At 44.6% G+C, this 15802-nt stretch overlaps 1 protein-coding gene across 2 annotated transcripts in view; it reads left to right on the top strand.

The window, feature by feature from the left end:
* Positions 1-15802, top strand: part of fbln5 (fibulin 5) — a 64849-nt gene that overhangs the window by 35128 nt on the left and 13919 nt on the right. For both annotated transcript variants that reach the window (XM_036955360.1, XM_036955359.1), the window contains exons 5-8: positions 2468-2590; positions 3538-3654; positions 8802-8918; positions 13346-13468. In XM_036955360.1, coding sequence (XP_036811255.1) covers positions 2468-2590; positions 3538-3654; positions 8802-8918; positions 13346-13468 — 480 coding nt within the window. The remainder of the gene's footprint in view (positions 1-2467; positions 2591-3537; positions 3655-8801; positions 8919-13345; positions 13469-15802) is intronic.

The following is a 15802-nucleotide window of genomic DNA, read 5'->3' on the forward strand; positions in this document are numbered from 1 at the left end:
AAATCAATAGCCAGATCAACAGCCAGATCAACAGCCAGATCAACAGCCAGATCAACAGCCAGATCAACAGCCAGATCAACAGCCAGATCAACAGCCAGATCAACAGTCAGATCAACAGCCAGATCAACAGTCAGATCAACAGCCAGATCAACAGCCAGATCAACAGCCAAATCAACAGCCAGATCAACAGTCAGATCAACAGCCAGATCAACAGCCAGATCAACAGTCAGATCAACAGCCAGATCAACAGCCAGATCAACAGCCAGATCAACAGTCAGATCAACAGCCAGATCAACAGCCAAATCAACAGCCAGATCAACAGCCAGATCAACAGCCAAATCAACAGCCAGATCAACAGCCAGATCAACAGCCAGATCAACAGCCAGATCAACAGCCAGATCAACAGTCAGATCAACAGCCAGATCAACAGCCAGATCAACAGCCAAATCAACAGCCAGATCAACAGTCAGATCAACAGCCAGATCAACAGCCAGATCAACAGTCAGATCAACAGCCAGATCAACAGCCAGATCAACAGCCAGATCAACAGTCAGATCAACAGCCAGATCAACAGCCAAATCAACAGCCAGATCAACAGCCAGATCAACAGCCAAATCAACAGCCAGATCAACAGCCAGATCAACAGCCAGATCAACAGCCAAATCAACAGCCAGATCAACAGTCAGATCAACAGCCAGATCAACAGCACACATAATGCTATCATCCAAATATAGATTTAAGTTCAAAATAATAATAATAATAATGACAGATTGACCAATGGTGTTTATATCAATAGTGAAGAGAACAGGTACCAAAATCGATCCCTGTTTTACACATTTACGTACTTCAAGAAATTCAGACTTAACTCTATAAATCAGGATGGCCTGAATTCAGACTTAAAGAGTTAAGTCATTGACACAGAAACCTGTTGGTGGAAAATCGTTGCATATATTTTATATAATTATAAATATAGTATCAAGGCACAAGGCGAGACCCAGATGTCTCATTACACTCTCTTTGCCTGTCTCATTACACTCTCTCTGCCTGTCTCATCCCTCTCTCTGCCTGTCTCATCCCTCTCTCTGCCTGTCACATCCCTCTCTCTGTCTGTCTCATCCCTCTCTCTGCCTGTCTCATTACACTCTCTCTGCCTGTCTCATTGCACTCTCTCTGCCTGTCTCATTGCACTCTCTCTGCCTGTCTCATTACACTCTCTGCCTGTCTCATTACACTCTCTCTGCCTGTCTCATCCCTCTCTCTGCCTGTCTCATCCCTCTCTCTGCCTGTCACATCCCTCTCTCTGCCTGTCTCATTACACTCTCTCTGCCTGTCTCATTACACTCTCTGCCTGTCTCATTACACTCTCTCTGCCTGTCTCATCCCTCTCTCTGCCTGTCTCATCCCTCTCTCTGCCTGTCACATCCCTCTCTCTGCCTGTCTCATTACACTCTCTCTGCCTGTCTCATTACACTCTCTGCCTGTCTCATTACACTCTCTCTGCCTGTCTCATCCCTCTCTCTGCCTGTCTCATCCCTCTCTCTGCCTGTCTCATCCCTCTCTCTGCCTGTCACATTTACACTCTCTTTGCCTGTCTCATCCCTCTCTCTGCCTGTCTCATCCCTCTATCTGCCTGTCTCATCCCTCTCTCTGCCTGTCTCATTCCTCTATCTGCCTGTCTCATCCCTCTATCTGCCTGTCTCATCCCTCTCTCTGCCAGTCTCATCACTCTCTCTGTCTGTCTCATCCCTCTCTCTGTCTGTCTCATCCCTCTCTCTGTCTGTCTCATCCCTCTCTCTGCCTGTCTCATTACACTCTCTTTGCCTGTCTCATTACACTCTCTCTGCCTGTCTCATTACACTCTGTCTGTCTCATCCCTCTCTCTGCCTGTCTCATCACTCTCTCTGTCTGTCTCACCACTCTCTCTGCCTGTCACATCCCTCTCTCTGCCTGTCACATCCCTCTCTCTGTCTGTCTCATCCCTCTCTCTGCCTGTCTCATTACACTCTCTCTGCCTGTCTCATCACTCTCTGTCTGTCTCATCACTCTCTCTGTCTGTCTCATCCCTCTCTCTGCCTGTCTCATTACACTCTCTCTGCCTGTCTCATCACTCTCTATGTCTGTCTCATTACACTCTCTCTGTCTGTCTCATCCCTCTCTATGTCTGTCTCATCACTCTCTCTGCCTGTCTCATTACACTCTCTCTGCCTGTCTCATGACACTCTCTCTGCCAGTCTCATCACTCCCTCTGTCTGTCTCATCCCTCTCTCTGTCTGTCTCACCACTCTCTCTGCCAGTCTCATCACTCTCTCTGTCTGTCTCATCCCTCTCTCTGCCTGTCTCATTACACTCTCTCTGTCTGTCTCACCACTCTCTCTGCCTGTCTCATCCCTAAATACATTTTCCGTTGGGGAAGGAGGGATGCATTTAACCCACTCGAAACCAACCTCCCTCTGTCCCTCTGTTGCAGACATGGATGAGTGTGAGACAGACTCCCACCAGTGTAACCCCACCCAGGTGTGTATCAACACAGCTGGAGGATACACCTGCTCCTGTACCGAGGGCTACTGGCTGGTCGGGGGACAGTGTCAGGGTAAGAACCTGTGTGTGTGTGTGTGTGTGTGTGTGTGTGTGTGTGTGTGTGTGGGAAAGTTGTGTAACGAATGGTAAGTTCTGAGGTTTATTATATATACTATATATACTATTACAGACAACGAAATCATATTATTTTAGGAGTAGGACAGATACTATGCTATATCACCATTACGGAAATGTCAATCATTACTATATGTGGAAATACAGTAAATGTTTAAAGTTTTGTTTTTTGCTGTGTCAAACTTTGCTTTTCCTGATTGTTCCAGGTCTCTTTGTGTGTCCATATATTGATCATTAACTTCCATCTCTCTGTGTCTAGACATTAATTGTTAAACTTCCATCTCTCTGTGTCTAGACATTAATTGTTAAACTTCCATCTCTCTGTGTCCATATATTGATCATTAACTTCCATCTCTCTGTGTCTAGACATTAATTGTTAAACTTCCATCTCTCTGTGTCTAGACATTAATTGTTAAACTTCCATCTCTCTGTGTCTAGACATTAATTGTTAAACTTCCATCTCTCTGTGTCTAGACATTAATTGTTAAACTTCCATCTCTCTGTGTCTAGACATTAATTGTTAAACTTCCATCTCTCTGTGTCTAGACATTAATTGTTAAACTTCCATCTCTCTGTGTCTAGACATTAATTGTTGAACTTCCATCTCTCTGTGTCTAGACATTGATCTCTCTGTGTCCATATATTGATCATTAACTTCCATCTCTCTGTGTCTAGACATTAATTGTTAAACTTCCATCTCTCTGTGTCCAGACATTGATCTCTCTGTGTCTAGACATTGATCTCTCTGTGTCTAGACATTAATTGTTAAACTTCCATCTCTCTGTGTCTAGACATTAATTGTTAAACTTCCATCTCTCTGTGTCTAGACATTGATCTCTCTGTGTCTAGATATTGATTGTTGAACTTCCATCTCTCTGTGTCCAGACATTGATGAGTGTCGCTACGGGTACTGCCAGCAGCTGTGTGCCAACGTGCCAGGCTCCTATTCGTGCTCCTGCAACCCTGGCTTCCTCCTCAACCCTGACAGCAGAACCTGTCAAGGTGGACACACACACACACCGTGCCGACACACACACACCGTGCAGACACACACACCCTGCACACACACACACACACAGTGCCGACACACACTCAAACCGTGCCGACACACACTCACACCGTGCAGACACACACACACACACACACACCGTGCAGACACACACACACACCGTGCCGACGCACACACACACCGTGCAGACACACACACACACACACACCGTGCCGACACACACACACACCGTGCAGACACACACAAACCTTGCAGACACACACAAACCTTGCAGACACACACAAACCTTGCAGACACACACCGTACAGACAGACACAAAAACCATGCAGACACACACACACTTGCATCCATGCATGCACCCATATACACACACACACACACACACACACACACACACACACACACACGAACACACACACACACACACACACACACACACACACACACACACACACACACACGAACACACACACACACACACACACACACACGTATAAAATGCCTTATGAAAGTATTCACAGCCCTGGACTTTTTCCACATTTTGTTGTGTTACAAAGTGAGATTAAAATGTTTAGTAATTGTCATTTTTTGGGGGACAACGATCTACACAACAAACTCTGTAATGTCAAAGTAGAAGAAAAATTCTAACTATTGTTAAAAAATAAATCATGAAAAATAAAACACTAATATATCTTGATTAGATAAGTGTTCAACCTCCTGAGTCAACAGTACATGTTAGAAACACCTTAGGCAGTGATTACAGCTGTGAGTCTTTCTGGGTGAGTCTCTAAGAGTGGTTACAGCTGTGAGTCTTTCTGGGTGAGTCTCTAAGAGTGATTACAGCTGTGAGTCTTTCTGGGTGAGTCTCTAAGAGTGATTACAGCTGTGAGTCTTTCTGGGTAAGTCTCTAAGAGTGATTACAGCTGTGAGTCTTTCTGGGTGAGTCTCTGAGAGTGATTACAGCTGAGAGTCTTTCTGGGTGATTCTCTAAGAGTGATTACAGCTGTGAGTCTTTCTGGGTGAGTCTCTGAGAGTGATTACAGCTGTGAGTCTTTCTGGATGAGTCTCTAAGAGTGATTACAGCTGTGAGTCTTTCTGGGTGAGTCTCTAAGAGTGTTTACAGCTGTGAGTCTTTCTGGGTGAGTCTCTAAGAGTGATTACAGCTGTGAGTCTTTCTGGGTGAGTCTCTAAGAGTGATTACAGCTGTGAGTCTTTCTGGGTGAGTCTCTAAGAGTGATTACAGCTGTGAGTCTTTCTGGGTGAGTCTCTAAGAGTGATTACAGCTGTGAGTCTTTCTGGGTGAGTCTCTAAGAGTGATTACAGCTGTGAGTCTTTCTGGGTGAGTCTCTAAGAGTGATTACAGCTGTGAGTCTTTCTGGGTGAGTCTCTAAGAGTGATTACAGCTGAGAGTCTTTCTGGGTGAGTCTCTAAGAGTGTTTACAGCTGTGAGTCTTTCTGGGTGAGTCTCTAAGAGTGGTTACAGCTGTGAGTCTTTCTGGGTGAGTCTCTAAGAGTGATTACAGCTGTGGGTCTTTCTGGGTACATCTGTAAGAGTGGTTACAGCTGTGAGTCTTTCTGGGTGAGTCTCTAAGAGTGATTACAGCTGTGAGTCTTTCTGGGTGAGTCTCTAAGAGTGGTTACAGCTGTGAGTCTTTCTGGGTGAGTCTCTAAGAGGGATTACAGCTGTGAGTCTTTCTGGGTGAGTCTCTAAAAGTGTTTACAGCTGTGAGTCTTTCTGGGTGAGTCTCTAAGAGTGATTACAGCTGTGAGTCTTTCTGGGTGATTCTCTAAGAGTGATTACAGCTGTGAGTCTTTCTGGGTGAGTCTCTAAGAGTGGTTACAGCTGTGAGTCTTTCTGGGTGAGTCTCTAAGAGTGTTTACAGCTGTGAGTCTTTCTGGGTGAGTCTCTAAGAGTGATTACAGCTGTGAGTCTTTCTGGGTGAGTCTCTAAGTGTGGTTACAGCTGTGAGTCTTTCTGGGTGAGTCTCTAAGAGTGATTACAGCTGTGAGTCTTTCTGGGTGAGTCTCTAAGAGTGATTACAGCTGTGAGTCTTTCTGGGTGAGTCTCTAAGAGTGATTACAGCTGTGAGTCTTTCTGGGTGAGTCTCTAAGAGTGATTACAGCTGTGAGTCTTTCTGGGTGAGTCTCTAAGAGTGATTACAGCTGTGAGTCTTTCTGGGTGAGTCTCTAAGAGTGATTACAGCTGTGAGTCTTTCTGGGTAAGTCTCTAAGAGTGATTACAGCTGTGAGTCTTTCTGGGTGAGTCTCTGAGAGTGATTACAGCTGAGAGTCTTTCTGGGTGATTCTCTAAGAGTGATTACAGCTGTGAGTCTTTCTGGGTGAGTCTCTGAGAGTGATTACAGCTGTGAGTCTTTCTGGATGAGTCTCTAAGAGTGATTACAGCTGTGAGTCTTTCTGGGTGAGTCTCTAAGAGTGTTTACAGCTGTGAGTCTTTCTGGGTGAGTCTCTAAGAGTGATTACAGCTGTGAGTCTTTCTGGGTGAGTCTCTAAGAGTGATTACAGCTGTGAGTCTTTCTGGGTGAGTCTCTAAGAGTGATTACAGCTGTGAGTCTTTCTGGGTGAGTCTCTAAGAGTGATTACAGCTGTGAGTCTTTCTGGGTGAGTCTCTAAGAGTGATTACAGCTGTGAGTCTTTCTGGGTGAGTCTCTAAGAGTGATTACAGCTGTGAGTCTTTCTGGGTGAGTCTCTAAGAGTGATTACAGCTGAGAGTCTTTCTGGGTGAGTCTCTAAGAGTGTTTACAGCTGTGAGTCTTTCTGGGTGAGTCTCTAAGAGTGGTTACAGCTGTGAGTCTTTCTGGGTGAGTCTCTAAGAGTGATTACAGCTGTGAGTCTTTCTGGGTGAGTCTCTAAGAGTGATTACAGCTGTGAGTCTTTCTGGGTACATCTGTAAGAGTGGTTACAGCTGTGAGTCTTTCTGGGTGAGTCTCTAAGAGTGATTACAGCTGTGAGTCTTTCTGGGTGAGTCTCTAAGAGTGGTTACAGCTGTGAGTCTTTCTGGGTGAGTCTCTAAGAGTGATTACAGCTGTGAGTCTTTCTGGGTACATCTGTAAGAGTGTTTACAGCTGTGAGTCTTTCTGGGTGAGTCTCTAAGAGTGATTACAGCTGTGAGTCTTTCTGGGTGAGTCTCTAAGAGTGGTTACAGCTGTGAGTCTTTCTGGGTACATCTGTAAGAGTGGTTACAGCTTTGAGTCTTTCTGGGTGAGTCTCTAAGAGTGGTTACAGCTGTGAGTCTTTCTGGGTGAGTCTCTAAGAGTGTTTACAGCTGTGAGTCTTTCTGGGTGAGTCTCTAAGAGTGGTTACAGCTGTGAGTCTTTCTGGGTACATCTGTAAGAGTGGTTACAGCTGTGAGTCTTTCTGGGTACATCTGTAAGAGTGGTTACAGCTTTGAGTCTTTCTGGGTGAGTCTCTAAGAGTGATTACAGCTGTGAGTGTTTCTGGGTGAGTCACTAAGAGCTTTGCACACCTGGATAGTACAACATTTGCCCATTTGAGGATTTTCTAAATTCTTCAAGCTCGGTCCAGTTGGTTGTTGATCATTGCTAAGACAGAGATTTTCAGGTTTTGCCATAGATTTTCAAGTAAATTTAAGACAAAACTGTAACTCGGCCACTCAGCAACATTCACTGTCTTCTTGGTAAGCAACTCCAGTGTAGATTTGGCCTTGTGTTTTAGGTTATTGTGCTGATGAAAAGTGATCTCAGTGTCTGGTGGAAAGCAGACTGAACCAGGTTTTCCTCTAGGATATTGCCTGTGCTTAGCTCCATTCTGTTTATTTTTTATCCTGAAAAACTCCCCAGTCCTTATAGATTACAAGCATATCCATAACATGATGCAGCCACCACCATGTTTGAAAATATGGAGAGTGGTACTCAGTAATGTGTTGTATAGGATTTGCCCCAAACATAACATTTTGTGTTCAGGACAAAAAGTGAATTGCTTTACCACATTTTTAGCAGTATTACTTTAGTGCCTTGTTGCAAACAGGATGCATGTTTTGGAATATTTTTATTCTGTACAGGCTACCTTCTTTTCACTCTGTTAATTAGGTTAGTATTGTAGAGTGACTACAATACATTGTTAATCCATCCTCAGTTTTCTCCTGTCACAGCCATTAAACTCTGTAACTGTTTTAAAGTCACCATTGGCCTCATGGTGAAATCCATGAGCGGTTTCCTTCCTCTCCGATATTCAATGTTGGGGCGGCAGGGTAACCTAGTGGTTAGAGCGTTGGACTAGTAACCGAAAGGTTGCAAATTCTAATCCCCGAGCTGACAAGGTACAAATCTGTCGTTCTGCCCCTGAACAAGACACTGTTCCCCAGTAGGCCGTCATTGAAAATAAGAATTTGTTCTTAACTAACCTGCCTACTTAAATAAAGGTAAAAAAAAAAAAATATTTTTTTTACATTTTTACCCATCTACCAATCGGTGCCCTTCTTTGCAAGGCATTGGAAAACCTCCCGGGTCTTTGTGGTTGAATCTGTGTTTGAAATCGACTGCTCGACCGAGGTACCTCACAGGTAAGTGTATGTGTTTGGGTACAGAGACTTGTTAAAGCACATGTTTACTCCTGAATTTATTTAACCTCTACTGGAGCGGCGACCGATAAAATTAATAAATAGAAAACACACGTTTTGATCTTTTTATTTCCTTCTACCAGATCTAATGTGTTATATTCTCCTACATTCATTTCACATTTCCACCAACTTCAAAGTGTTTCCTTTCAAATGGTATCAATAATATGCATATCCTTGCTTCAGGTCCTGAGCTACAGGCAGTTAGATTTGGGTATGTTGTTTTAGGGGAATTCTTTTTTTTAAAGGGTCCGATCCTTAAGAGGTTTTAAACGTGTCATAACTAAGGGGTTGAATACTTCTTGACTCAAGACATTTCCGTTTTTTATTTGTAATTCATTTGTTCAATTTTTTTTATTGTTAAAACCATAATTCCTTTTTGATATTGTGAGGTATTGTGGGTAGGCGAGTAATCCATTTTAAATTCAGGCTGTGACACAACAAAATGTGGAAAAAAGTCAAGGTAATAACCTTGTGGTAATGTTGCAGTGAAGGTGTTACTCTCACCTCCTTCCATGCCTGTCATTAACCTCCTCTCCTCTCTAGACGTGGACGAGTGTGAGGATAACCCCTGTGCCCACGGCTGTTTCAACACCTACGGCTCCTACATGTGTAGCTGTGAAGAGGGATTTGAGCTGGCTTCTGACGGCACCACCTGCAATGGTGATGATGAGAGATCAACTATGTTCTGTGCTGCAGCAACCGAAGACAAGGCTGTACATCCCAAATGGCACCCTATTCCCTATAGAGTGCACTACTTCTGACCAGAGCCCTATGGCACCCTATTCCCTATTATAGTGCACTACTTTTGACCAGAACCCTATGGCACCCTATTCCCTATATAGTGCACTACTTTAGACCAGAGCCCTATTCCCTATATAGTGCACTACTTCTGACCAGAGCCCTATGGCACCCTATTCCCTATATAGTGCACTACTTTTGACCAGAACCCTATGGCACCCTATTCCCTATATAGTGCACTACTTTTGACCAGAGCCCTATTCCCTATATAGTGCACTACTTTAGACCAGAGCCCTATTCCCTATATAGTGCACTACTTTAGACCAGAGCCCTATTCCCTATATAGTGCACTACTTTAGACCAGAGCCCCATGGCACCCTATTCCCTATATAGTGCACTACTTTTGACCAGAACCCTATGGCACCCTATTCCCTATATATAGTGCACTATGTTTGACCAGAGCCCTATGGTGCATTATATAGTGAATAGGGTGCTATTTGAGCCACTAGGTTGTTGAAGTGAGACAAATAAAGGAGGTCTATGGTGACCTAGTGATTCATAACCATACAATCATTATTTGACATCTAGCTGTGGTTCAGTCATTATTCGACATCTAGCTGTGGTTCAGTCATTATTCGACATCTAGCTGTGGTTCAGTCATTATTCGACATCTAGCTGTGGTTCAGTCATTATTCGACATCTAGCTGTGGTTCAGTCATTATTCGACATCTAGCTGTGGTTCAGTCATTATTCGACATCCAGCTGTGGTTCAGTCATTATTCGACATCTAGCTGTGGTTCAGTCATTATTCGACATCCAGCTGTGGTTCAGTCATTATTCGACATCTAGCTGTGGTTCAGTCATTATTCGACATCCAGCTGTGGTTCAGTCATTATTTGACATCTAGCTGTGGTTCAGTCATTATTTGACATCTAGCTGTGGTTCAGTCATTATTTGACATCTAGCTGTGGTTCAGTCATTATTTGACATCTAGCAGTGGTTCAGTCATTATTTGACATCTAGCTGTGGTTCAGTCATTATTTGACATCTAGCTGTGGTTCAGTCATTATTCGACATCTAGCTGTGGTTCAGTCATTATTTGACATCTAGCTGTGGTTCAGTCATTATTCGACATCTAGCTGTGGTTCAGTCATTATTTGACATCTAGCTGTGGTTCAGTCATTATTCAACATCTAGCTGTGGTTCAGTCATTATTCGACATCTAGCTGTGGTTCAGTCATTATTTGACATCTAGCTGTGGTTCAGTCATTATTCGACATCTAGCTGTGGTTCAGTCATTATTTGACATCTAGCTGTTGTTCAGTCATTATTCGACATCTAGCTGTGGTTCAGTCATTATTCGACATCTAGCTGTGGTTCAGTCATTATTTGACATCTAGCTGTGGTTCAGTCATTATTCGACATCTAGCTGTGGTTCAGTCATTATTTGACATCTAGCTGTTGTTCAGTCATTATTTGACATCTAGCTGTGGTTCAGTCATTATTCGACATCTAGCTGTGGTTCAGTCAGTATTTGACATCTAGCTGTTGTTCAGTCATTATTTGACATCTAGCTGTGGTTCAGTCAGTATTTGACATCTAGCTGTGGTTCAGTCAGTATTTGACATCTAGCTGTGGTTCAGTCAGTATTTGACATCTAGCTGTGGTTCAGTCAGTATTTCACATCTAGCTGTGGTTCAGTCATTATTCGACATCTAGCTGTGGTTCAGTCATTATTTGACATCTAGCTGTGGTTCAGTCAGTATTTGACATCTAGCTGTGGTTCAGTCAGTATTTGACATCTAGCTGTGGTTCAGTCAGTATTTGACATCTAGCTGTGGTTCAGTCAGTATTTCACATCTAGCTGTGGTTCAGTCATTATTCGACATCTAGCTGTGGTTCAGTCATTATTTGACATCTAGCTGTTGTTCAGTCATTATTTGACATCTAGCTGTGGTTCAGTCATTATTCGACATCTAGCTGTTGTTCAGTCATTATTCGACATCTAGCTGTGGTTCAGTCATTATTCGACATCTAGCTGTGTTTCAGTCATTATTTGACATCTAGCTGTGGTTCAGTCATTATTTGACATCTAGCTGTGGTTCAGTCATTATTCGACATCTAGCTGTGGTTCAGTCATTATTCGACATCTAGCTGTGGTTCAGTCATTATTCGACATCTAGCTGTGGTTCAGTCATTATTCGACATCTAGCTGTGGTTCAGTCATTATTTGACATCTAGCTGTGGTTCAGTCATTATTCGACATCTAGCTGTGGTTCAGTCATTATTCGACATCTAGCTGTGGTTCAGTCAGTATTTGACATCTAGCTGTGGTTCAGTCAGTATTTGACATCTAGCTGTGGTTCAGTCAGTATTTGTGCCCCTCATTACACTTTGAACTGTAATTCTTGGTCAATATTGTAATGACAGTGATGACTATGATGTGGTGTACTGTGGTGTTATGTGGTGTACTGTGGTGTACTGTGGTGTTACGTGGTGTACTGTGGTGTTACGTGGTGTACTGTGGTGTTACGTGGTGTACTGTGGTGTTACGTGGTGTACTGTGGTGTTACGTGGTGTACTGTGTTGTACTGTGATGTACTGTGGTGTACTGTGGTGTGCTGTGATGTACTGTGGTGTACTGTGGTGTTACGTGGTGTACTGTGTTGTACTGTGGTGTTACATGGTGTACTGTGTTGTACTGTGATGTACTGTGGTGTACTGTGGTGTGCTGTGATGTACTGTGGTGTACTGTGGTGTTACATGGTGTACTGTGTTGTACTGTGTTGTACTGTGGTGTTACGTGATGTACTGTGTTGTACTGTGATGTACTATGTTGTACTGTGGTGTTACGTGGTGTACTGTGATGTACTGTGGTGTACTGTGTTGTACTGTGATGTACTGTGTTGTACTGTGTTGTACTGTGGTGTACTGTGTTGTACTGTGGTGTTACGTGATGTACTGTGTTGTACTGTGATGTACTATGTTGTACTGTGGTGTCACGTGGTGTACTGTGATGTACTGTGGTGTTACGTGGTGTACTGTGGTGTTACATGGTGTACTGTGTTGTACTGTGATGTACTGTGGTGTACTGTGGTGTGCTGTGATGTACTGTGGTGTACTGTGGTGTTACGTGGTGTACTGTGTTGTACTGTGATGTACTGTGGTGTTACATGGTGTACTGTGTTGTACTGTGATGTACTGTGGTGTACTGTGGTGTGCTGTGATGTACTGTGGTGTACTGTGGTGTTACATGGTGTACTGTGTTGTACTGTGTTGTACTGTGGTGTTACGTGATGTACTGTGTTGTACTGTGATGTACTATGTTGTACTGTGGTGTTACGTGGTGTACTGTGATGTACTGTGGTGTACTGTGTTGTACTGTGTTGTACTGTGTTGTACTGTGGTGTACTGTGTTGTACTGTGGTGTTACGTGATGTACTGTGTTGTACTGTGATGTACTATGTTGTACTGTGGTGTCACGTGGTGTACTGTGATGTACTGTGGTGTTACGTGGTGTACTGTGATGTACTGTGGTGTACTGTGGTGTACTGTGGTGTTATGTGGTGTACTGTGATATACTGTGGTGTACTGTGGTGTTACGTGGTGTACTGTGATGTACTGTGGTGTACTGTGGTGTACTGTGGTGTACTGTTGTGTTACGTGGTGTACTGTGGTGTTACGTGGTGTACTGTGATGTACTGTGGTGTACTCTGGTGTACTCTGGTGTACTGTGGTGTACTGTGATGTACTGTGATGTACTGTGGTGTTACGTGGTGTACTGTGGTGTACTGTGATGTACTGATGTGTACTGTGGTGTTACATGGTGATGTACTGTGGTGTACTGTGGTGTTACATGGTGTACTGTGGTGTTACGTGGTGTACTGTGATGTACTGTGATGTACTGTGGTGTGCTGTGGTGTTATGTGGTGTGCTGTGATGTACTGTGGTGTACTGTGATGTACTGTGGTGTTACGTGGTGTACTGTGATGTACTGTGGTGTTACGTGATGTACTTTGATGTACTGTGGTGTTACGTGGTGTACTGTGATGTATTGTGATGTACTGTGGTGTACTGTGGTGTTACGTGGTGTACTGTGGTGTACTGTGATGTACTGTGGTGTACTGTGGTGTTACGTGGTGTACTGTGGTGTACTGTGATGTACTGTGATGTTACGTGGTGTTACGTGGTGTACTGTGATGTACTGTGGTGTTACATGGTGTACTGTGGTGTACTGTTGTGTTATGTGGTGTACTGTGATGTACTGTGATGTACTGTGGTGTTACGTGGTGTACTGTGATGTACTGTGGTGCTAAGTGATAACTACTAACGCTGTGTATCACCTGTAGACCTGGACGAGTGTGGTTTCTCAGAGTTTCTGTGTCAGCACCGTTGTGTGAACACCCCAGGGTCCTTCCAGTGTCACTGCCCAGCGGGATACTATCTTTATGAGGATGGGAGGAGCTGTGAAGGTAATCAGGACACCCACTGTACTAACCCTAACATGTCCAGGGAATGGGAGGAGCTGTGAAGGTAATCAGGACACCTACTGTACTAACCCTAACCTGTCCAGGGAATGGGAGGAGCTGTGAAGGTAATCAGGACACCCACTGAACTAATCCTAACCTGTCCAGGGAATGGGAGGAGCTGTGAAGGTAATCAGGACACCTACTGAACTAATCCTAACCTGTCCAGGGAATGGGAGGAGCTGTGAATGTAATCAGGACACCTACTGAACTAATCCTAACCTGTCCAGGGAATGGGAGGAGCTGTGAAGGTAATCAGGACACCTACTGTACTAATCCTAACCTGTCCAGGGAATGGGAGGAGCTGTGAAGGTAATCAGGACACCTACTGTACTAATCCTAACCTGTCCAGGGAATGGGAGGAGCTGTGAAGGTAATCAGGACACCTACTGTACTAACCCTAACCTGTCCAGGGAATGGGAGGAGCTGTGAAGGTAATCAGGACAACAACTGAACTAACCCTAACCTGTCCAGGGAATGGGGGGAGCTGTGAAGGTAATCAGGACACCCACTGAACTAACCCTAACCTGTCCAGGGAATGGGAGGAGCTGTGAAGGTAATCAGGACACCTACTGTACTAATCCTAACCTGTCCAGGGAATGGGAGGAGCTGTGAAGGTAATCAGGACACCTACTGTACTAATCCTAACCTGTCCAGGGAATGGGAGGAGCTGTGAAGGTAATCAGGACACCTACTGTACTAATCCTAACCTGTCCAGGGAATGGGAGGAGCTGTGAAGGTAATCAGGACACCTACTGTACTAACCCTAACCTGTCCAGGGAGTGGGAGGAGCTGTGAAGGTAATCAGGACACCCACTGAACTAACCCTAACCTGTCCAGGGAATGGGAGGAGCTGTGAAGGTAATCAGGACACCTACTGTACTAACCCTAACCTGTCCAGGGAGTGGGAGGAGCTGTGAAGGTAATCAGGACACCTACTGTACTAATCCTAACCTGTCCAGGGAATGGGAGGAGCTGTGAAGGTAATCAGGACACCTACTGAACTAACCCTAACCTGTCCAGGGAATGGGGGGAGCTGTGAAGGTAATCAGGACACCCACTGAACTAACCCTAACCTGTCCAGGGAATGGGAGGAGCTGTGAAGGTAATCAGGACACCCACTGAACTAACCCTAACCTGTCCAGGGAATGGGAGGAGCTGTGAAGGTAATCAGGACACCTACTGTACTAATCCTAACCTGTCCAGGGAATGGGAGGAGCTGTGAAGGTAATCAGGACACCTACTGAACTAACCCTAACCTGTCCAGGGAATGGGGGGAGCTGTGAAGGTAATCAGGACACCTACTGTACTAATCCTAACCTGTCCAGGGAATGGGAGGAGCTGTGAAGGTAATCAGGACACCTACTGTACTAATCCTAACCTGTCCAGGGAATGGGAGGAGCTGTGAAGGTAATCAGGACACCTACTGAACTAACCCTAACCTGTCCAGGGAATGGGAGGAGCTGTGAAGGTAATCAGGACACCTACTGTACTAACCCTAACCTGTCCAGGGAGTGGGAGGAGCTGTGAAGGTAATCAGGACACCTACTGTACTAATCCTAACCTGTCCAGGGAATGGGAGGAGCTGTGAAGGTAATCAGGACACCTACTGTACTAATCCTAACCTGTCCAGGGAATGGGAGGAGCTGTGAAGGTAATCAGGACACCCACTGAACTAACCCTAACCTGTCCAGGGAATGGGGGGAGCTGTGAAGGTAATCAGGACACCCACTGAACTAACCCTAACCTGTCCAGGGAATGGGAGGAGCTGTGAAGGTAATCAGGACACCTACTGTACTAATCCTAACCTGTCCAGGGAATGGGAGGAGCTGTGAAGGTAATCAGGACACCCACTGAACTAACCCTAACCTGTCCAGGGAATGGTGGGAGCTGTGAAGGTAATCAGGACACCTACTGCACTAATCCTAACCTGTCCAGGGAATGGGAGGAGCTGTGAAGGTAATCAGGACACCTACTGTACTAATCCTAACCTGTCCAGGGAATGGGAGGAGCTGTGAAGGTAATCAGGACACCTACTAACAGTAGTCTGTAATCTGTCAGCATGACAGGATTTACTGGATGAATCTCAGTATATGAAATCACATGTTATTGGTCACATACACATATTTAGCAGATGTTATTGCTGGTGTAGCGAAATGCTTGATTCCTTGCGTTGCGTCCTCTCTCCTCGCTTCTTACTCACAATGTCAGAGGAAACTAAGGATCTTCTCTCCAATGCTGTCCTCGTTTACCTCTGGCATTTTGGGAAGGTGATGAGAA

The sequence above is a fragment of the Oncorhynchus mykiss genome, chromosome 19 (assembly GCF_013265735.2).
Source record: "Oncorhynchus mykiss isolate Arlee chromosome 19, USDA_OmykA_1.1, whole genome shotgun sequence".
NCBI classification, from domain to species: Eukaryota; Metazoa; Chordata; class Actinopteri; order Salmoniformes; family Salmonidae; genus Oncorhynchus; species Oncorhynchus mykiss.